The sequence below is a fragment of the Chiloscyllium punctatum genome, chromosome 38, assembly GCF_047496795.1.
Source record: "Chiloscyllium punctatum isolate Juve2018m chromosome 38, sChiPun1.3, whole genome shotgun sequence".
Taxonomy (NCBI): domain Eukaryota; kingdom Metazoa; phylum Chordata; class Chondrichthyes; order Orectolobiformes; family Hemiscylliidae; genus Chiloscyllium; species Chiloscyllium punctatum.
This window is the reverse complement of record NC_092776.1, coordinates 16,996,314-17,019,153: the sequence shown is the minus strand read 5'-3', so window position 1 is coordinate 17,019,153 and position 22,840 is coordinate 16,996,314. Positions and strand designations below refer to the sequence as shown.

Genomic DNA, 22,840 nt, shown 5'->3' with positions numbered 1-22,840 from the left:
TGGTTCGGATTCTGTTTCTCATATCTGTAATTGAAATGAGAAAGAACCACACCAATAGTCAATCTATCTTTAACAAAAACAGAAAGTGCTGCAGTTCTGGCAGCATCTGTGGAGAGAAAAAAAAGACATAACATTTTGAGTCCAGTGATCCTTTATCAGAATTGAAAGCAGCAATGGAGTTTTTATGCTTTTTTTTGGGATGGCGGGTAGTGGTGGGGGGGAGCATTGCTGTGAAGCAAATACATGGAGATAGCACCCAGATAGAGAGAAAACTCTACTTCAAGGTACCATGACTCTTGCACAGGTACATCAATGACATAATTGGAGCTGCTTCCTTCTCTCGTCTGGAACTGGACAAATTTATCAATTGTGTTTCCAATTTCCATCCTTCTCTCAACTTCACCTGGTTCATCTCTGATTTCTCCCTTTACGTGACATCTCTGTTTCCATTTCGAATGGATAGTCAGGCCACCGACATCCATTACAAACACACCAACTCCCACAGTTACCTTGACCATAATTCCTCACACCCTGCTTCCTGAAAGGGCTCCATTCCATTCTCCCTGTTTCTCTGTCACACATGTTCTAACGATACCACTTTCTGCAGAGCAGAAGGCCTCAGACATGTCTACCTTTTCCCTCAACCTGGGATTCCTCACTATTGTGTTTGAAAGAGTTTTAAGTAATTTCCCACACTTTTGCCTTTACCCCTTCCTTATTCTCCCATAACAATGATAGGGTCACTTTGTCCTCATTTTCCATTCCACCAGCCTCCAAAGCCAAAAGATCATAAGTACCACTTCCATCACCTCCAGCAGGATGCCACCACCAAACACATGTTCTCCTCCTCTCTCTTGCCAGCATTCAGTAGGAACTGTCCCCTCCGACACATCCTGGCCCACGCCTCCTGTACTTCCAACAACCCCTCATATCACCACAGCACGTTTGCATGCAAATGCAGAAGGTACAACACCTGCCTGCTTACCTCCTCCCTCCTCACTATCCAAGGCATCTTCCAGATGAAGCAACAATTTACCTAGACTTTCACTCAATCTAGTCCACTGTATTGACTGCTCACATTGCGTTCTTTTCTACTTTGACTGGTTGACTGCTTTGCGGAACATCTCTGCTGTTTATAAAAATGACACCATACTTCAAGTGCCTGCTAATTGTACATCACAGTAGATTGCTGTATTGCTGTTTTTGCCAGTTTATCAAGTGTACCGATTGATAAGGTGCAGGTTAAAGCAGTTTTGTTCCGCATTGCAAGATGAGGAATGTTGTTTGATGTCCCTACTAAATATCAACTCTGACATCTCATCAATGCGGCAATTAGCTGCATGTTAAGTAAGGTTAGATAATAATACTTCACCTATCTGAGGATTACATCTCTATGAAACTTACCTTTGATACTGTGACTTTTCACCATGATGTATCTGAAAATACTATTTAGGGTTACTACTTATTCCCAAAAGCCAGCTGCTTTCTGTTCCAACCAAATATCACTGGACCGTACGTTATCCATTTTCCTCTGTTCAGATGCTGCCTAACCTGCTGAGTTTCTCCAGTGCTTTCTGTTTATGTTTCAGACCTTAAGCATCTGCAGTTTTGTCTCATACTAATCTGACTTTCCTGTTTTGTTCTTTTTGAATAGGAAAAGATTGGACTTTGCAGCAACATTGTTACAAGTGCATTATATGTTAAAAAAAAACTAGCACCCATTAAGTGAGGAGTTTGGAAATTCTTACAATATTTTATCGAGCTGTCGTTTTACTCAGAGGATTTCATTCTTTCCCGAATTTGTGGACATCTGTCAATTTCTGTGACTCTTATTACCTGATATTTTTCTCTCGTGTTTTGTTCAATTTACACAATGTGAAACTGAAGAAATGAAAGTCTTCAAAACTAACAATTGATGAACTCTACTAGCTGCCTTTTTTGTAAAAAAAGAAGCCCACGTGGCCATGATTGCAATTCCGTTCTCGATTTCATCAGCTGCTGACTGGGCAGTGGGCGGAGTCAGAAATCACTTCCACTTGATACACAGGAAGCACAGTCTGATAGGCTGCTCACACCCGGAGGTGTCACTTTGTATCTATTTCACTGAATGACTGTTCAGCATTCGTCTAAAAAAGAACATTTTGTCAAACAGCTGTAGTGAAATTCAGTGTAAGAAAGTTGTGAGCTGGATTCTGTTCGTTTTAGTCACATTGCCATTGGAGAAAAACTCTGGTAAGTGATGTAGAATTGCTTTTAAACATGTTGATATCAATCAATCAATTAAAAGCCTTTATAATTTTTATAGTAACTCTTATGTATTTCAGGTGAAGGAAAAGAGCACAGGTTCACCCTTAAAACTCAATAAATGTTTGTGTGAAATAATGTTATTTAAAGTTATAGCTGTATAATATTTAAAACATTGTACACATTGCAAAATGAGGAATGTTGATTGGCCTGTTTGATGTCCTCACTACTAAATATTAACCCTACTGTCTCACCAACATGGCAATTAGCTGATTGTTAAGTAAGATGAGATAATAACCCTTCATCTATCTGATTATTACACCTCTCTAAAATTTACCTCTGAGCGTGTGACTTTTCAACATGATGCAACTGAAAGTATTATTTAGGTTTACTATCTTAATCTTATTGCATGTCTCATATACTCCTAAAGTGAAGTCTTTGAGACATTTTGAAATTTTGTCCATCATTATATCTCCCTCCCCACACTTACCAAGTCGAAGCTGGTTCAATTGTTTACAAATTCACCTGAAATACTCTGTCTTTGATTTACCACAACTATTTGCAGAAAGGTTATTGTCATTAGAAATATTAAAATTGAGCATTTAGTTTGTTTAATACATTTACTGTAATTGTACTATATGGAACACTTTACTGTTGAATATTTGTGCTCATGCACTTTTTTTTAAATGTATTGTAGATATTGAAGTGCCCACTCCTCATCATGCTGTGGAAAACTAGTTGGATCCACCACTTCAACTCTGGCCTGCCTAAAATAGGCTCTCGGGCAACTAAATGTAAGCATTTTAATAGTTTAAAAGTTTTGTTATGTTTTTGGACCTGATACTTGGAAAATGCAATTTGACTTGGTGCTTAGTAAGATCCAGATTGAGTGGTATTAGAATTTTTAAACATTTTAGGGTTGTGGGCATTGCTGTCTAGGTTATACCTATTTGCATTGAAGAAGGTGGTTCTGAACTGCTGCAGTCCATTTGGGATAGGTATTCCCACAATGTTGTTCAGGAGCAATTTTTGATGCTAGACCTTTTTTGAATTAACAACACTATAGAAACAGCAATATATTTCTTAAGTCAGGATAATGTGTGATTTGGAGGAAAACTTGCAAGTGGTGATATTCCTATGTATCTGTCCCTGTCCTTTCTAGATGGTTGTGATTGAGAGTTTGGAAAGTGCTGCATGAGGAAACTGGGTAAATGTCTGCAATGCATCTTGTAGACCTTGTTTTAGGGAGATTACTTACTTTGAGTTATTCATCAAAGTGAATGTGAAATCTGATCCTATTTGTGATGCTTGTCTGTACAAAATAAGTCAATGCAACCATGTAGAAATATTAATAAAAACCTGGTGAATGGATTTATAATTAGTAACATTCCAATATTTCTTCATAGGAACATGAGCAGGCCATTTTGCCTGTTGAGCTACTCAGCCATTCAAGGAGATCATAGTGTTATAGAGTTGTACAGCATGGAAACAGACCCTTCGGTCCAACTCATCCATGCCAGCCAGATATGCTGAATTCATTTAGTTCCATTTGCCAGCACTTGACTCAAACCCTTCCTATTCATATAACTATCTTTTTTTAAGTGTTTGGAATTGTACCAGCCTCCTCCACTTCCTCTGGCAGCTCTTTATGCACCATCGTCTATTGCAAAAATTACCCCTTAGGTCACTTTTAAACTTTTCCTCCTCATGCTAGACCTATGCCCTCTAGTCCTGGACCCCAGGAAAAAGACCTTGCCTGTTTTCCCTATCCATGCTCCTCATGACTTTATAAACCTCTGTAAGGTCACCCCTCAGCCTCCAATGCTCCAGGGAAAACCGTGCCAGCCTGTTCAGCCTCTCCTGATAGCTCTCAGCCTCCCACTCTGGCAACATCCTTGTAAATCTTTTCTGAACCCTTTTAAAGTTTCACACATCTTCCTATAGGAGGGAGACCAGAATCATGCATACTGTTCCAAAAGTGGCCCAACCAATGTCCTGTACAGCTGCAACATGACCCCCCAACTCCTATACTGAATGCACTGACCAATACAGGAAAGCATATCAAACATCTTCACTATCATATTTACCTGTGATTTCATTTTCAAGGAACTGTGAACCTGCACTCCAAGGCCTCTTTGTTCAGCAACACTCCCCAGGATCTTACTATTGAGTATATGCAAGTCCTGCCTTGATTTGTCATTCAAAGATGCAGCGCCTTGCATTTATCTAAATTAAACTCCATCTGACACTCCTTGGCCCATCTGATCAAGATCCTGTTTTACTGAGGTGACCTTCTTCATTGTCCACTACACCTCCAATTTTGGTGTCATCTGCAAACTTACTAACTGTATATCCTATGTTCACATCTAAATCATTTATATAAATGATGAAAAGCAGTAAACCCAGCACTGATCCTTGTGGCACTGATCACAGGGCTCGAGGTTGAGTTGTTTATCTTCTATCCAAAAGTGCAGGAAAATGGCATTCTCATATCCCTTGTTGTCTTTAATATTTAGAAATCTATCACTGTTTTCTTGAACATACTAAGTGACTGAGCTTCCACAGCCCTGTGGGGTAGAGAGAGACTCTGCGTGCATTGATTGCTGATCATCTCCCCATGCTCCCCACTGCCCCCCAGTCAAGTGTTTTTCCCCTTTTGAAGTTTGAAAAGAACTTTGCATCTTTCAAAAAGGTCACAATAAGAACAGGCAATTGTTAAATCTAGTCTAGCCGATGGGAGAAAGTCATCTTGAAATGCCCACAGACAGTCTGCAGTCAAGACAATAAGGTGTCATTTATTTTCTTCAGAAATTGAAATAACTACTGTGTTTCCAGAACTACTTGTTTTTATTTGTTTTATTTATATTTGTATGAAACCTCCCTCTCTGTTAACCTCAGGGTCTTAAATAAATACATTTTTAAAATGTTTCAAGGGCCATTTCCTGAGCCATGAAATGCCCAAGTTCTAGGATACCAACCCCTTTTTTAACATTTTTGTAAACCTGACAGATGGTTATTATTTTGAATCCAGCTCCTAACAGAAGCTTTTTCAGACCATTTTTGAAATTGAAGTCTGCTGTTCAGTAACCACAGTACTCCACATATGTTGTGTTTCAAGTTTGCGTTTGTGGATAGATGAGTGAGAGGCAGTGATGTATACTCAAACTCATCATCTGCAGTAATCTGTGTCCCTGTTTTCAGTTTGTTTTTAAACCTGTACTCCAACTTCACTTTTGAGTTGAAGCACATAATGCATTAATTAATAGCCGCTGACGAATAAAATTAGTGAGTTTTGCGAAGATTTGTGGCTCAGGTTGAGGTTCTGGATGTAGGTTTGCTTGCTGAGCTGGAAGGTTCATTTTTGGGCATTTTGTCACCAGACTAGGTAATATCATCAGTGAGCCACCGGATGAAGCACTGGTAGCATGGCCTGCTGTCTGTTTGTGTTTAGTTTTCTAAACATATAAATAGAAAGCGGGCCCTGTCACCAGTGTTTCGTCCAGAGGCTCACTGATGATGTTACCTAGTCTGGTGATGAAATGTCTGAAAACAAACCTTCCAGCTCAGTAAGCAAGCCTACATCCAGACGAATAAAATGTTCTCAAACAAGGAAATAAAACTAATTAAAAACAGAAACATCTACAAATATACAATAAGTTTCTGAAAAGGGAAAAGTTGTGATGGTTCCAGTTGAGTAATTTCTTTGATGCTCCGAAGGCCAAATGAGGCCTAGGTAAAAGGTTTGGTTTCCTTTCTCTATTTAGTTACTAAAACTCATTTCCGATGGTTCTAATGTTATAGCAATAGGAGTTAGGCGTAACCTTCATTTCACAAATATTCATTATTCAAAGTTTTTTTGTTTTATTTCTGCATTACTATTTCCAGGTTATGAACTGAGTTTTCTCTCTCTTTTCTGAAGGTTGGCCAATTTCTAGACCAGCATCCATTAAACAACTTGCTCGACACTGGAGCAATGTTCCATTTCTCACTGTTCCCCCAAGGCGCACTCCAGGGAAACCATTTGCCCACCGGAGTGAACTGAAACAAGCCAAGCGCATCGTGGTAAAGCTCGGTAGTGCAGTGGTGACACGAGGTGATGAGTGCGGTCTTGCTCTTGGTCGGCTTGCTTCCATTGTTGAGCAGGTGAGATCGCTGTAATAGGACCAGCGAATTCTGTTTAATCTATGCATGTTCTGTAAGAGAACTCCTACTTTCAAAACGCTTAAAGAGAAGCTTTTGCTGCTGGTTCCAAGGTTAGGCATTGCTTATGTAGATGACTGAGGGCCAGTACCTCTAACTATTATCCAGAGGATATGGGAATTGGTAACAGATGCTGCAGAATAACATTTTAGAGGGTAGACTTGACCTCTCTCTCTCTCTTTTCTTTAAATTAAGACTCTTCCTAAAACCTACTCTTTGGAAGCCATTTTGGAATTGTTGCTGGGCTACTAATCCAGAGACCCAGAAAGTGTTCTGGAGTCCTGGGTTTGAATGCCACCACAGCAGATAGTAGAGTTTGAATTCAATAAAAATGCTGAATTCTAGTCTAATAATAATCGTGAAACTATTGTGGAATATTGTAAAAAGCCATCTGGTTTACTAACTTCCTTTAGGGAAGGAAGCTACTTATCCTTACTTTGTCTGGCCTATACCGATATGTTTGATTTTCAGTTGTCTTCTGATGACCAGCAAGTTACGAAGTTGTAGCAACTACTAGAAAGCTTCAAAAAAATGAATGAAATCAAACATGCAAACTGGCATTGCCTAAAGCACTGGAAATGACAATGGCAAACACAGCCCTATTGATTTTGGATGTAGGTTTGTTCTGAGCTGGTTTGTTGCTGAGAAATCGGCGGACTATGTTCATTGGGTACCCGCTCTTTTTGAATACATGGTAAAGGTGATTTTCCTCCGCTCTATGTAGTTCCTCTGTGCTGCAGTGAGTGTTGGCTCGTTGAAATAATGTTCGGATGCAGCTTCGTTTGTGGGTGTTGGGATGATTGCTTCTGTAGTTCAACATTTGGTCTGTTATTTTCCTGTAGCTGCTGGTTTGAATTTCCCCATTGGCTGTTGGCTCTTCTGTGACATCTAGAAATGGCTGTTTGTTGTTGTTTCCCTCCACTTTGGTGAACTTTATGCCAGTAAGAGTATTATTGATGGTCTTGAAGGTTTCCTCTAATTTGTTTCATTATTTCAACTAGCCAACATAGAATGCTTTCAATAATGTGTGTGTAAAGGTTGCTGAGGGTCCATCTGGACATACTGAATTTCCTAAGCCTCCTGAGGAAGATGTCTGTAAACTGTCAGAAGTTGGGTCCTTGCTTCATGGATTCCTGTCTGAAAACTGTGCTCCAGCCAACAGAGCCAGAAAGATAGGCAGGCACTAATTTGTTCGGCTAATCGATTTTTATTCGGTTAATCGATTTTTAAATGTCTTTCCTCTGCGGCTCAAAGTTCTTTAAAGTCTGCTCCCCGTTCAGGAGACTGCAGCAGCACACCAGCGTGCACAAGGGTTTTCTTTCTTCCCCACCCCCCCCCCCCCCCCCCCCTCCCCAAACTCTGTCTAACATTGTCCCCCAACCCTGTCCAACACCGCCCTCTGCCCCCTCTCCAAGCCAGCTGGACTGGATACCAACAACCAGACTACTGCCGTTGTGGGGTATGTCTCCAAATAGCGCATGCACACATACACACAGTCATTTGGAGACGGTGCCCTTTGAATCACTGTAAACAAAAGACGCGATCACTGTTGGAAACACGCCTTTGAAATGTTTCTATCGGGACCACGAGAGCTCCTTTTGGATAATCCAATATTCAGATAATCAAGGTTCCTCTGTAGTCTGCACTGAGGTAAGTGCTGAATCTGTGAAGAGGGATGCAATGCAGGAAGACCATGAACAGTCTTCTGCGCTCTGCTAGTGCAGGTGCCACAATCTTCTCACTGCAGTCTCATACACTCGGGGCATTGTTCAGTTTAATTGCTGTACAGCCGTGTCACATGTATGCCCACTTCACCACCATCATGTGCATGAAGGGCTCACACCAATCTATGCTACAGACCTTCTAATACTCTTTGGCACTGAGCCTCCTTCTGACTTGCCACCAACATGCTCTGTATACTGCGCACACAGCTACTACAAGAAGCTGAGCATGGTGATTTGATGTGCTGATGCCTTTTGCAGCATCACCTTTTCAGTTCTGGAGGTTTCTCCTGTTGTAGACCTTTTTGGGATTCGTGCAGAAGAAAAATGTTGCTCACCACTGGCAAGTCTGTAAACTTTCAAGTGCTCACGCAGTGTTCCATCACTCAATCCTTCTGTTTCTCTCACTACAGGATAAGTTGGTGCAAATGGAAAAGTAAGTGTCCCCCCACCGTGGTGCAGGGGTTCCTGATCTCTAAACCTTCACACATGGTCCAGCTAGTGGGTGAGGACCAAGTATAGTCCTGTGAAGATGGAGAGATGGGTGTGGCAGAAAGTAGTGAAGAACATTGTTCCTTGCTGTTCTCGGATATGCAACTACTCTCGTTGATTCTCAACTTCAGCAACTAAATCCTGTCTTTGGCTATAAACAGTCAACACGTAGCAAAATGTAAGAGATTACAGACTGACTATTCAGTGTGCATCAGCAGACTGTTCACATGCACCCTCCACCAGCATAGAAATTGCCACCCCATGGTATCCTATCTAGGTTAGACTCTGGGGCATGATCTGGTGAGTACATCACTGACATGTCTGCACTCAATGATGTAAGAAGCTCCCAATACTCAGAGCTGCCTGTGCCCAGGCACCTGCTTACCTTCTTTCCACATCCTTGCAAAAAATGTACCTCTGTACTCAGTTGTAAGTGACGTGGTCAAAATGTCAAAACAGGCAGGGGAACATTAGGCAAGGATGCCAAAAGCCCTTACTACTAGACTGTGATTGAAAAAATGGAGGAGTCCATCCATCTCCTGTCTACTGTGATGGCTATGGCATGTAAGCTCTTAGCTGCCTCCATGGAAAGGGTCGCTATCATCTTAAAGGCCCAGGTGCAATGGAACATACTAGTGAATGGGCTTGAATCTTCACTCCTGTCACTCATCATGGGAGCTCAACATCACTGGCAAGGCAAGAAAAGAATGCAGCTTCTTGACTTCACTCCAGCTGACCCTTTCTTCTGAAGGGAATGGCTGGTGTTGCCAAATAGGAGAGTAACAAAAATGCCTTCGGGAGGCTTCAAAAGTGCCCTCCCCATCCACGTCACCTGCGCCACTGACCTCATTGGCTGTAGCAGTTCAGATTGAAGGAGGCTGCCCCTGCATCTATGCAGGAGACTTTCACCAGAACCTACAAAGGATGCCTGTTAAAGTTTTCACCGCTATCAGGCCATCCCAGCTCTGGATGTCAGCCCTCACTTAGAGGTAGTGACAGGCAAAGGAGGAAGGAATCCTTTTTGAGGGCACTGCATTGGTACTTCCTTAATGTATAGAAACCTTATGCATGTAATTTACCTCTTACTGTTCTAAAGTTTACTGTAGTCTGAAGTGAAAGCAATGCAGTGTTCTTTCCTTTTTACAACAAGGTATCGCCATTCTCTTGGACAATCTTTGAATGTTTCGTTGTAGCAAGTGTTTATGAATGTATGAATTAGGAGCAGATATAAGCTGTTTAGCCCCTTGAGCCTGATCTATTATTCAATAAGGTCACATTCATCTGTTTGTGTTTCAAATTCCACATTTCCCATCTACTGTCTAATCTTCGATTCCATTCCCACACAAGAATCTCTGCCTTTTAAAAATAGTTAGACTCTGCCTTTGCCTCTTCTGAAAAATCTCAACATCTGAGGAAACCATTTTCCTTATCTTTGTCCTAAAAGGACAATGCCTAATTTTGAAACCGGGCCAATGGTTCTACACACCCCCACCCATTGTCCTCCTTGTCAAGACCACTTAGAATTTACAAACTTTGATTGTAACACCCCTGTCTTAGGGCTCACTGGAAATCACACTGCAAATCCAACTATTCCCAGAATCATGTAAAAAGTATACCTGTGTAAAGTTCTCCAATTTACCTTTCCTTTAGACACAGATTGGCGGACAACATGGACCAGGTTTCTCTGATTAACGTGTAACTAGAATTTATAATCTACAATACAAGTTCATTAAAAAAATGAACCACTAACCTAAACTCTTAATGGTCACAATACTATTTTACATACCTATGCAGACACTCAAAAAATGGATATTATAGGTCGAGGGAAAAGACTAGAAAGGCACTTTGGTGGTCCCTGTCCACAAGGTTTACTCAGATAGTCCTTTTGCCTGATTAGACTTGCTGATCCTTTAATCTTCCTTCCTCAGTACTTTACTTGCACAGAATGACTGGTTCACACTTACGAAGTTTCTGACTTATTGGTTAAGAATTGACAACTGATCAGGAAAATAAACTGTCCTTCTTCAGGCTTGAGGTGTTTTTGTTTTTATGCAGAGAAAAAGGATGCTGCAAATAGGACTAAATTAATTCAGGGTATCTGGTCAGCATAGACAAGTTTGACCAAATGGTTAGTTTGCATGCTGTACAACTCTGACAGTTCCTTCCTTCCTTTTTTAAAAAGTCCAATGGTTTCTGTCCAAACATTCACACCTACAAGCTATTCAGCAATCTGGGAGCCAATCACAAATTTGTCGGAAGGCAGAAACCTTCACAGCTTGAACACTGAAAAGGACTTACAATGAGTGTTGGCAAAAGTGAGGACTGCAGATGCTGGAAACCCCGTCTAGATTAGAGTGGTGCTGGAAAAGCACAGCAGGTCAGGCAGTGTCTGAGGAGCAGGAAAATCGACATTTTGGGCAAAAGCCCTTCATCAGATCTCTAAATCACACCTTTAGAGATCTTGGTCAAGTGGGTAATAGAGAAGCATTAGCGTTTTTGCACCTCCTTGAGAATGTGTAATCATTGAGTTGGTGCCATGTGGGATCCTAACGTTTTACAAGACTGTAGGAATAGAGGCAACTGAGTATGATTGATGGCAACACGCAAAATGTTTCAATTAACAATGAGCCCTTCAACCTATTTGTCTGCAACAGCTCTCCGAGCAGTTTAACTTCGTACCAAATTTTTGCTTTTTTCCAGTAACCTTGCATGTTGTTTCTATTTAAATAGCATCCAATTTCCTCTTTGCCTCTGAACCAGCCTCCCCTATTCCTCCAGACGCTGCATTTCAGATTTCAAGGACATTGGAAAAGAAACTTCTAACCCTGCTGTGGAATAATGGTGCTGCCAGCAATATTCCCTCCCTAGACCTCAGGGGAAGTGTGGCACGATCCATCTGAAATCCAACTGGGATACCAGAATATGCAGTGTTTATGTTGGTTGGCTCTCATTAATGGGGGCAGTTTCTAGATTTCATTTCCTCACTTGCTGGTTTGCTTACTGCATACTGAGAGATTATAAAGTGGTGATTAATTGAAAATGTACCTTCCATCTCATTGGAATTTGATGGAATGAATATTGTTAAACATTGCTGATGTCTCACCAGAAGGCAACTATGTCTGATTGTCTAAACCATGACTTGTGATTTGCATGGAACCCATTTGGTTGGCCAAAGATGTAATTTGTATCTCTGCTGTCCCAAATTAAACCTGCTCTTATACTTGGATTGTTGTGCAGAGAGTTTCAGTATTAAGAGATTGGGTGACCCACCATCTTGCCCTCATTCTGTTTCATCGTCACTGTTTGCCATCCATGTTGCCCTGGAACATCCCCCATCGTCAGTTTACTATCAATCATTTTTGTCGTTGAAATTTTAGCTTCCCTTGGGGACCTAAACATTTGAGGTACTTCTGGCCGTTAGTGAGCATTATGCTCCCCGATTGAACCCACTTGCAGCCCGATGTTCCCCTGTGAGACTGTATGCTCCCTACCTTTCACCTTTCCAAATTCCTAAATACAACACTTAATGGCGCCACGTTCCTGTAACCATTCCCTGTGCTTTACTGCCCCCAGAATGAGCCCCAGACTTGAATGGGACTCAGCATGGATATAGCTCTCGACACTCCAGACTGACTCGCAAGTCCTTGCCCAGCTTATCTATCTTCCACTTCACTGCCTGTGGAGTTGAATGCACTTTACTCAAATGCTGCCCCTAATTATCGTGTGCATTAAAGCCTGCCCTTGAGCACAGTCATCTATTTGCTCTGTGCTAGTTAGGCATGGGGATACCCCAGGGGAGACGAGCTGTCTTCCTCCACTTGAACACATGGACTGAAAAAGTTCTATAGTGTGAGCCTCATTTAAAGCTGTATTACTATGAGTACAAAGAAGCAAGTACTTAACCTGGTTGGAAGAATTAATACGACTCACCAGGTAGATGCATTTTTTTTTGTTGCTGTCAGGTTTCTGATGCATTAAATTTTTCAATTGGGTAGAAATTGGGAAGGTGAAGTTGATTCCAGTGGAGTGTTGTATTAATGAGGTACAAAGATATGCCAATTGCTTAAGGTAACATATGCAACCCGTCACCAGAAGGGGAGAACTTAACTTGACAGCGAGAATCTGATTTCTTTTGCTTCTTGCCCATATTTGCTCAGCTGCCATTCCTCTTGTCATGAGGGACTAGAATGTCAGTAAATTATATGCTTATTTAAGAATAACTGTTTGTAACTTTTTGGGGTTGCTCCTTTTAAGGTATCAATCCTGCAGAACCAAGGTCGGGAGATGATGATTGTAACAAGTGGAGCTGTGGCTTTTGGCAAACAACGCCTTCGACATGAAATCTTGCTTTCCCAGAGTGTGCGACAGGCCCTGCACTCGGGTCAAAACCAGCTGAAAGACATGGTGAGCCTCTGGAAAATGTTACAATTCAAAACAACTTTAGTATGTGGCAAATGTTATTAGCTATGTTCATTTCTGTCAAACAGTTTAGCTTTCATTTTGTTCTCCAGCTTACCACAGTTTTTTGTGAAACATGAGTAGAATCTTAAAGTTCAACCTGGCCTCCCTTAGACTGTCTCTCACACACCTAGTACCTACTATTCTTCCAGAGGAACATGCAATACAATGTACATACTTTTGTGTCAGCATTGAAAAGAAATTGAGTAACCAGAACAATGCCATGTCCCACAGCTGGGAGTGGCAAGAAATAAGGAGTTCTTATCACTGCACCAGGATGAATGAAAGAGACAATCAAAAGGGGAGAACCCAGAGATTGTGTTTGGATCCTGCTAAATCAAGGCGAGAATAGGTAAGGGTGTTTCACTAAGTAATTTCTGGTTCCCTGTTAAAATGTATGGAGCCACATGGATTGGAAACTGGGCCCAAGACAGAGAATGATGGTTAGTAAGCAACTGTCTCCTCCCTGTCTTATGTTTACAACAAACCAAATCTCTCCCATGCTTGCTTGTGTAATCCTGTTCAAAATTTCTGTCCACGTACAGTTTGCTGCCACTCTAGATCCAAGCCAGTTTCTTCGATATCATTTTTTTTCTGCACTTAGCCCTTTCAGACCCTCCTCTGCTGTCTCTTTATCTCCGTCACTCAGTTTGAATTTTTTAGAAAATTAAAACATTTTTAAAATCTTCTCCATTTGTATCATCATAGAATTATGATGATTTATGCTGTGGGTAATGAATCTATTCCCTTCTGTGCATTTTCCTCCAGAATGTCTACTTGGTTGCAGTCAAAGTCCTTGTCATTCATAAGTTAAGTATGGACAGCAACAATTTGTCCTATTAATGTGCCACCAACATTGGAGTAGCAAGAGACCTTTTAGCCTATTAATGAGATTGTAGTTGACCTGTTTCCCAAATGACTATGCTTATCTTTGCTCAATACTTTAATGCATTGGCTAACAAAAAAATCTTAATTGCTTTGAAATTGCAATTAATCTAGCATCAGTTCTTATTTCAAAAGAAATTCCAAGCTTTGACTATTAATGTGAAGAAGTGCTTCCAAAATTCTTTCTGAAAAGTTTTTAGCTCTATGGTGCACTACTTCCCAAGCCAATGTATCCCTCCTAAAATTGTACCCAAAACTGTACACAGTAACTCCATATGGAGTTTAACCAAGGTTTTGTAAAAAGGAAGCATAATCTCGACTCCTTTTGTATTCCAAATTCTAAATATAAAGGCTAGCATTCTATTAGCTGCTTTCATTATTTCTGTCCCTGCTTTTTAATGAGCTGTGCAACTGAACCTCTAAGTGTCTTTGGAACGTGACTATTTTTATCATTTCTTTTTAGAAAGTACAGGTACTCAACTTGATCACTTTAAAACTGTTGTGGATGACCTCATTTTGCCTTCATTGAAATCTCTTTGCCACAGTTTGCCCATTAATTTAACTCCTCCATAACCTTTTTAAATCATTTTATCCTTTCATCTACAATGGTTACACTGCTGCCTATCTTTGTCATTGATAAATTTTGGATATATAATGTTCTCTCCATGTATCTAAGTTATTAATAGTGTATTGTTGAGACACCAACAATGATGCTTGTGGGACACCACCTGTCTGTTATCCTGACTCTTCCGTCTCCTGATTCCTAACAAGATCAATAATTTGCCTTCAATTCCTGGAGTTTTCCTGAGTCAACGTTTTCTACCAGTCAGAATCCACTCACCAACCAAGCAGCGCATTCTTCAGACACAGTATAGATTTTGGTTTTCCTCTTAAGTTAATGATCTTGCAATTGCCATGATGAGTACAAGCTGAAAAGCTTCAACAATTTTTTTTTTCAGCAATGCTCCTGTTTAATGTGTTTTAGAGGATAGAAATTTATAGTATAAACAGGCTACTAATTGAAAATTAAAGGAGATTAAGATAAAATACAAGAGATTCAGGAAAATAACTTTTTCTTGCACAAAGGTTATTGAGACTGGAATGTCAAACTGGAAGAACTGTTTGAAGCAAACAAAGGTCAGCATTAAGAATTTGGAGGGGTGACCCATCAAAATTAAATCGAGGAAAATGGATACTGCACATGGGATCAGGATGTTTTATGTGTGGGAAATAAATGAAAACACCGACTCATCAATTGAATCAAACAGCCTATTCCATGTTATTTCTTAATATTATGTATGTGATTTCATTTCCACTTTACAGACAGTTCCTGTGCTGGAAGCCCGTGCCTGTGCTGCGGCTGGACAGAGTGGCTTGATGGCTTTGTATGAAGCCATGTTCACACAGTACAGTATTTGTGCTGCTCAGGTCGGTCACTGATTTGTCCCTGCATTTCCTGAAATTGTTCTTGTGTTTATAACTGGGTCACTCTTCAATAGTTTGTAAATTTGGATTCGCTTTTGTAAATGACTGAGTTTTGAATATGAAAAATTGCAATTAACATGCTCTTCTGCTCGTTCCCAGATTCTTGTAACAAACTTGGATTTCCATGATGAGCAAAAGCGACGAAACTTGAGCAGTACACTTCATGAGCTTCTCCGGATGAATATCGTTCCAATTATCAACACCAATGATGCTGTTGTTCCCCCTCCTGAACCAAACAGTGACTTGCAGGGAGTAGGTGCATCAGAGTCCTGAATATCTAATTGAAATAGTTTAAGGTGGCAGCCTTGCTTAAAACACTAAATTGTTTTGATTTATGTAGATTCTTTTAACCTAGTAAAATGTCCCAAGGCACTGCACTTTACATCAAGAAAGATCAGAAAAAGTGATCAAAAGCTTGATTAGAGAGGCATTGTCATGATCCCACTTGATATTAGTCCTGGACAACTGATTCCAGACTGAAACCTGGGGCCTGATAGATCATTTTGATTTGTTTTGGTTTTAATGAAGTGTTTTGCTAAAACATAAGCACACAATACTGGAGATTTTGCTTAAGCAAATAAAATAGATGTTTATGAACAAACAAAATGAAGATAAAACAGGTTGATAGCTTTTTTTTTCTATGATGCTAATTCCAAGATTTTTAAATTCACACTAAAAATATAATTGTAATAATCCCAAAATACTCTAAGTTGAAAAGGAGAAAAACCTAACGTAATCACAAGTGTTTTTTGGTGCTGAAGGTGGCTGTTTGGCCCATTTGTGTCTGCACCATTTTTTTTCAAATATGTATCATTGGCACTAACTAATCTCCTGCTTTTCCCAATACAAATGCATATTATTTCTGTATGTAAACATCAAATGCTCTCTTCAGTGTCTCAGTTGAAGTTGCTTCCACCATGCTTCCAGGTGGTGTACACAATACCCTAACTACGTGCTGTGTGAAAAAGATTTTCTTGCATCACACTTGCTCCTTTTACAGATCACTTTAAACTTGTGCCCTCTAATTCATGTTCCTTTTTTGTTCAAGCTGAAATGAGTATTCTCTACCAATTCTTCCAACTTATGATTTTAAAAACCTCTTAGCCACATTCTCTCTAAAGAGAACAGTTCCTAATTTTTCAATCTGATTCCAGAAGTGAAGTTTCTCATTTCTATAAATTGCTCCTGGACTGTCTCCAATACATTCACATCCTTTCTATAATGTGGCACCCATAACTGTGCACAACACTCTAGCTAAGTTCTAGCCAGCATCTCCTCCTTGGTCTTGTACCCTATGTCCATATTTATATAGTAACATTGTACACTTGGTTTTATTAACTTCTCTCTCCACCTCTCCTGCCACCTTTAGTGATCTGTGCACCTACGTACCCAGATCCCTATGCTTCTGCACCTTCTTTAGACTTCTACACCTATTTTATATTGTCTTTCAATGTTGTTCCTCCCAAGGTGTATCACACCACACTTTTTTTATTTTCTCTGCATTGAGCCTCATCTGCCATCTGTCTGCCCACTTCACCAACTTGTCTGTGTCCTCTTTTGGAGTTCTGCACTGTCCCCCTCACAGCTTCAATTCTTGTAAATCCCATGTCATTTGCGAACTTTGAAATTGTCCCCTGCATACCAAAATCTACATCATTAATGTATATTAAAGAAAGCAAGAATCCCAGTACCAATCCCTGGGGAACCTCCATACAAACCTTCCTGCAGCCCAAAAAATTTTGATCATTGCTCTTTCTTTCCTCTTGCTCGACCAATTTTGTATCCATGTTGCTACAGTCCCTTTTATTCCATGGCCTATAATGTTCCTCACATGTTTTCAGTGTTGTGCTGTAGGAAATTCCTTCTGGAAGTCTGTGCCACATCAAGAGTATTATTCCCACTGAGCCTTTGACTTCTTAAAAAAACTGCAGCGTAGAGTTATACAGCATGGAAACAGACCCTTCAGTCCAACCAGCCCAAGCCGAACATAAGCCCAAAATAAACTAGTTCTACCTGTCTGCTCCTGGCCCATATCCCTCCATCTTTCCTATTCGTGGATCTATCCAAATGTCTTAAAAGTAGTATTTGCATCCTCATCCACCACTTCCTCAGGAAGTTCATTCCATACATGAACCACTGTGTAAAACAAAATTATCTTTTTTTAATGTCTCTCCTCTCTCCTTAAAATGTCTCCTGTGTTGAAATCCCCCATCCTTGAGGAAAGACCTCTGTCATTAACTCTATCTGTACCTCTCCGTTTAAACAAGTACAAATTCCTCTTCAGAAATCCATGTTGACTCTGTAATCAAGCCAACTTTTTTCATGTGACCACTAATTCTATTCTGAATAATTTTCTCTAGAAGCTTCCCCACCTCGAAAGTTAAGCTCACTGAGCTGTAATTCCTGGGTTTGTCCTTACAATCTTTCTTTAACAAGGCTATATTGTTTTCAATTCTTTAGTCTTCTAGCGTGTCCCTGAGTCGAGGAGAAACTACTTCATCATGTCCACCTTATCCAGACCTCTCTCCGTTTCAATCAGATTGCCCCTCATCCTTCTAAGCTCAGAGTACAGGGCCAGTGTCCTGAACCACTCCTTATGGCAAGCCCATCATCCCATGATCATTTGTGTAAACCTCTTTTGAACCCTCCCCCACCCCACCATGCCAGCATGTTATTCCTTAGATACGGGACTTAAAAACTGCTCACGATATTCCAGATGCAATCTGACCCAAGCATATTACGGCCTCAGCAGTAAATCTGTCTGTAGTATTCTAGCCCTTCTGAAGTAAATACTAATATTAAATTTTCCTTCTAACTGCACATTGAAACCTGCATGTTAACCTTAAGAGAATCCTGAACTAGGACTACCAAGTCCCTTTGCCCTTCAGATTTCTAAAGCCTTTTACTGTTTAGAAAGTAGACTATACCCCTGTTTTTTTATTATCAAAGTGCATAACCTCAGTTTGCCACATTTGTTTTCCATCTGCCACTTCTTTGCCCACTCCAAGCCTATTCAAATCCTTTCTCCAGCCTCCCTGCTTCCTTAACACAACCCATCCCTCCCGCTATCATTGTGTCATCTGGAAACCTAATGACAATATCCTCAGTTTCTTCATCTGGACCTTTTTGATGTACAACATGAATGGTAGTAGTCCTAATATGGACCCTTGCAGAACTCTGCTAGTCACCACTGCCATCCTGAAAAAGGTCCCTATATACTTACACTCTGCCTTCTGGCAATCAGCCATATCCTATGTAAACGCCATACCTTGCCCCTGTTACCAGGAGTCCTAATCTTTCTTAGCCTTCTGTCCGACACCTTGTCAAGGCCTTCTGGAAATCCAAATATATCACGTTCACTGGCTCTCCAGCTACCTGTCAAGCTGGTCGTTTGCTTATCACATGAGCAAGAAAGTCTACAGTGAGATGAGGAGATTATTACAGCAAATGTACTTAATTTGTTCAGCTTATTCCCTTTTAACTGTTCTTACCAGCCAAGGCTGTGCTATATTTGGGTAACTTTTTCCTGGATGCTGCTACTGAAGATCTCTACCCCTATGACAAATAGACATAAACTTAAGCCAATGATACCTCCTGGGAACAAACCGGTTTTTGCATCTTTATCTCTTGTCACCTGGTTTCCAAGGCCAATTTGAATACTTTAATAATGTTCTATCTTGCTTAGTTAATTCATATTATGAACAGGGCATTGTTTGTTAATCTCTTTCAATTAGTTCAGGAAGGCAGTTTTTAGCAGAGTTAGATGCCATTGCTCCTAGAAGCCATTTTGTTATGTTTTTTATGTTGCATGTATTAAAAAGCCATTTTGTAGTTTAGTAAAAGCATGCATTAAATGGTTGCTCCTGACAACAGCCTAAATCCAGATTTCAGATCCTCACTACTACATCGACATGAAGTGAATTTGGCTGTCTTCCTCAAGAATGCTATGTCATTCTTGTGAAGTGTATGAAAAGTGCTGGGGTGTAGAAGGAAGTTTATTTTTTTCCCTTTGAGTGGAAACTCAACCTGGGAACAAGGTGCCACTAACCAATCTACAAATGCTGAGGTTTGGTAATTGTACGCAAAGTTGGCTCTTATTAATATCCCCAAGAAAGGAACCAATTGACAAGGCTAGAGGGGTACCATTTATCTAATTTGGGAAGAGGCTGCCACATATGATATTCTAATGTTAAGAAAAACTTACCCTCCCAGAGAAGGGCAGCAAGAATTGTCTACAGTATTCTAAAAATGGCCTCACCAATGTCCTGTATAGACGCAACATGACATCTCAACTCTAATACTCAATGTTCTGACCAAAGAAGCATTACCCTGTCTACTGGCGACTTCACTTTCAAGGAACTATGCACTTGGACCCCTAGGTCTCTTTAGTTGGCAACACTCTCCCAGGCCCTACCATTAAGTCTATAAGTCCTGCCCTGGTTTGCCTTAACAAAATGCAACACTTTGCATTTACCTAAATTAAACTCCATCTGCCACTTCTCATCGGACCCAGGTCGTGTTGCACTCTGAGAAAATCTTCTTCACTGTACCATCTATTCTGGTGTCATCTGGAATACCATACTTACCATACACCCTATATTCACATTCCAATCATTTTTATAAATGATAAAGCAATACACCCAGGACTGATCCTTGTGGCATGCCACTGGCCCAATCCAAAAAACAACCCTCCATCACCACCCTCTGTCTCCGACCTTCAAGTAAAGTTTGTATCCAATTAAGTTTCTCTTTAAGCTTAAAATTGTTTCTGTGAGCTTCAGCTTGGTTTAATTTATAGAGGGTGTTCTTCATTCTGTTTTTGATTTCCAGCAGGTAATCAGTATCAAGGACAATGATAGTCTGGCAGCAAGACTTGCAGTGGAGATGAGAGCAGATATGCTGATTGTCCTTTCTGATGTGGAAGGTGAGTGAGAGCTCTAACAAAACCTCAGTTTAGCATTTCCTGTATTTTGTGTAGTCTGTCAGTAATACCATTCTCTGACACTGTCATTGGACTCAGTAATTACAGCAGGCAAGCAGTGGACCAGGAAGTTCACAATCAATATTGGGTTAGCTCATTAGGATGCGACTTTAAAGAGTTCCTTCGCATTACAACACACAGGATTGGAAACAGACTATATTTGGTGGTTAAAGAGTTACAAGGAAGGTGTTGTATACATGGGATTACTATAAAATGTTGAGAACAAAGGGCATGAACAACCTCCCGTTCAAAGTTGTAAATCAATTGAAGGGTTTTCCCCTGGCTGTACTCTACCTCTTACAAGTAATCTTTGTGTCAACAGCCCCTGCAACTACTGGCAACAATTTAGACTGTATCTGCCCTCTCAGGTAGACATTTAAGAAAATGCCATGATACTATTTTGAAGAGCAAGGAAGTTATCCTGGTACATGAATTTTTGTTATCTTAGTGAAATTTTGAATTTAATTCAAATCTAGAATTTTCGTAATATTTCATAGTAATAGAAACAGGAGTAGACCATTTCGCCCATCGAGCCTGTCTAATGGCAACCATTGATTGTTGTATAAACCCATCTGGTTCACAGATTTCCTTCCCAAAAGGACATTAGTCATCTTATCTGGCCTGGCCTACATGTGACTCTCGAGCCATTGCAATATGTTTAATGCTTAATTGTCCCCTTGATTGTGGGATGACTAATATATTAGTGACCCAATTAACAATACTCTCATCCCATGAATGAATTAACATAATTAAAACAGTAATGACACATCCAAAAATGCTTAATTGGATGTAAAGTTATTTGGCAATCCAGTGGTTGTGATAGGCATCACATAAATGCAAATCATTTTTTTAGTAATCTCCTGTGTGACACAATGAAAGGTTGAATTTAATTTAGTGAACTGAGCCTTTCCAATTATTAGGAGGGGAAGATAAGTCAGGGTTCCTAGTCCAAATGTTATTTGTATGTGACTGATGAAGTTGGATTGTATATTCTGCTCCTATTCTCTTGTTGTCAGGAAGACTGTCAGAATGGCTCATGAAGATTCACTATTGAACAACAGCCAGAGGATGCAAGCTACTCATGTGGTAGAACTGTACCTGCCTAAAAGTTAGGGGATGAAATTAATGAGAGTAGAGGATGAGATCACTTGCCACAGTTAGTGATGTGGCGTCCAGTCATCAGGGAGCTGGAAGGGCCATCTTTTTCTTAAGTTGCCTTTGAGACTTGCAAACTGCTATAATTGGCATTTTGAAACTCATACAGCAAACTCCTTTTATTGTGGAGTTTAATTGAAATGAAATTGTTGATCTGTTAGATCAAACAGGTCAGCAGGGCTGAGTGTATAAAAATTGTAATTTTATGTAATTTAGCAAAGCCTGAGTGTGTCTTGGTCTTTTTATAGTTGTGTTTTTTAATCTGCTGATGTGGTGGTCATGTTTAGTGAGTCGAGAGGTTGATATGGTAACCATCTGGTATGTTTATTCAAAGGACAGAGGTTAGTTACTGTCAGAGTAGCTGACATTATGGACATGGGAAATAGTTTACTATATAGCACCTGTAAAGTGGCAAAAAGTCCAAGACTTATCATAAAATTGATATCTTGCGAGATAAAAATATATTAGAAGGTGACCAAAGGCTAGGTCAGAATTGGAGGATTTAAGTAATGTGTTGAATGGCAGGAGAGAGCTAGAGAAGTTTAGGGAAGAAATTTTAAAGCTTGGGGCCAAAGTAGCTTAAAGGGCCAATTACAAAGGACGGAGTTAAGAAAATCGGGGATCCAAAGCTGTCTCGAATGGAGGAAAGCAGAAATCTCTGGCTTGTAGAACAGCAGGAGGTTACATAACCAGAGAGCAACACGATTATGGAAAGATTTGAATGTTGAAATTTCACACACCTATTCGCTCCGCTTCTCTAATTATTTAGGTTGTGGATTATTTGTATCTGAATTATGTTTTGGGTAATTTAGTAAAATAGTGTTTCTTTGTTTCAGGTCTTTTTGATAGTCCACCTGGGTTGGATGATGCTAAGCTTATTGATACATTTTATCCTGGAGACCAGCAGTCTATCACATTTGGCACAAAATCCAGAGTGGGCCTTGGAGGCATGGAGGCAAAGGTTGGAGAAAGGCTGTGACCATTTTGTGATTTTGTTTTTTAAAAAAAACATTTATTGTAACTTTGAATTTTAATGTGGGTTGTCTGTGTGTCTGAAGTTAATTAACTTGTAAGTATTTCTGTAGCCATGGTGATGTTAATTAAAACTGTTTTTGTGGCCTAGCTTTGGAATTAATGGGTTTATTTCCACCACTAATGGATTTTTGTTTATCTTTCTTTGTTTTGCAACCCAGCAGGATAAGTATTAAGGCTTCAAGGT

General features: G+C 40.1%; 1 protein-coding gene across 2 annotated transcripts in view; it reads left to right on the top strand.

The window, feature by feature from the left end:
• The first annotated feature begins 2,071 nt into the window (after positions 1 to 2,071).
• aldh18a1 (aldehyde dehydrogenase 18 family, member A1) overlaps positions 2,072 to 22,840 on the top strand; it is a 46,478-nt gene continuing 25,709 nt past the window's right edge. Inside the window, exons 1-8 of one of the 2 annotated variants that reach the window (XM_072557297.1) lie at positions 2,072 to 2,232; positions 2,942 to 3,038; positions 6,164 to 6,387; positions 12,912 to 13,061; positions 15,324 to 15,428; positions 15,585 to 15,737; positions 20,319 to 20,409; positions 22,458 to 22,582. In XM_072557297.1, coding sequence (XP_072413398.1) covers positions 2,966 to 3,038; positions 6,164 to 6,387; positions 12,912 to 13,061; positions 15,324 to 15,428; positions 15,585 to 15,737; positions 20,319 to 20,409; positions 22,458 to 22,582 — 921 coding nt within the window. In that variant the 5' untranslated portion in view covers positions 2,072 to 2,232; positions 2,942 to 2,965. Of the gene's footprint in view, positions 2,233 to 2,941; positions 3,039 to 6,163; positions 6,388 to 12,911; positions 13,062 to 15,323; positions 15,429 to 15,584; positions 15,738 to 20,315; positions 20,410 to 22,457; positions 22,583 to 22,840 lie in introns of both variants that reach the window. The other variant, XM_072557296.1, reaches the window with a different exon arrangement.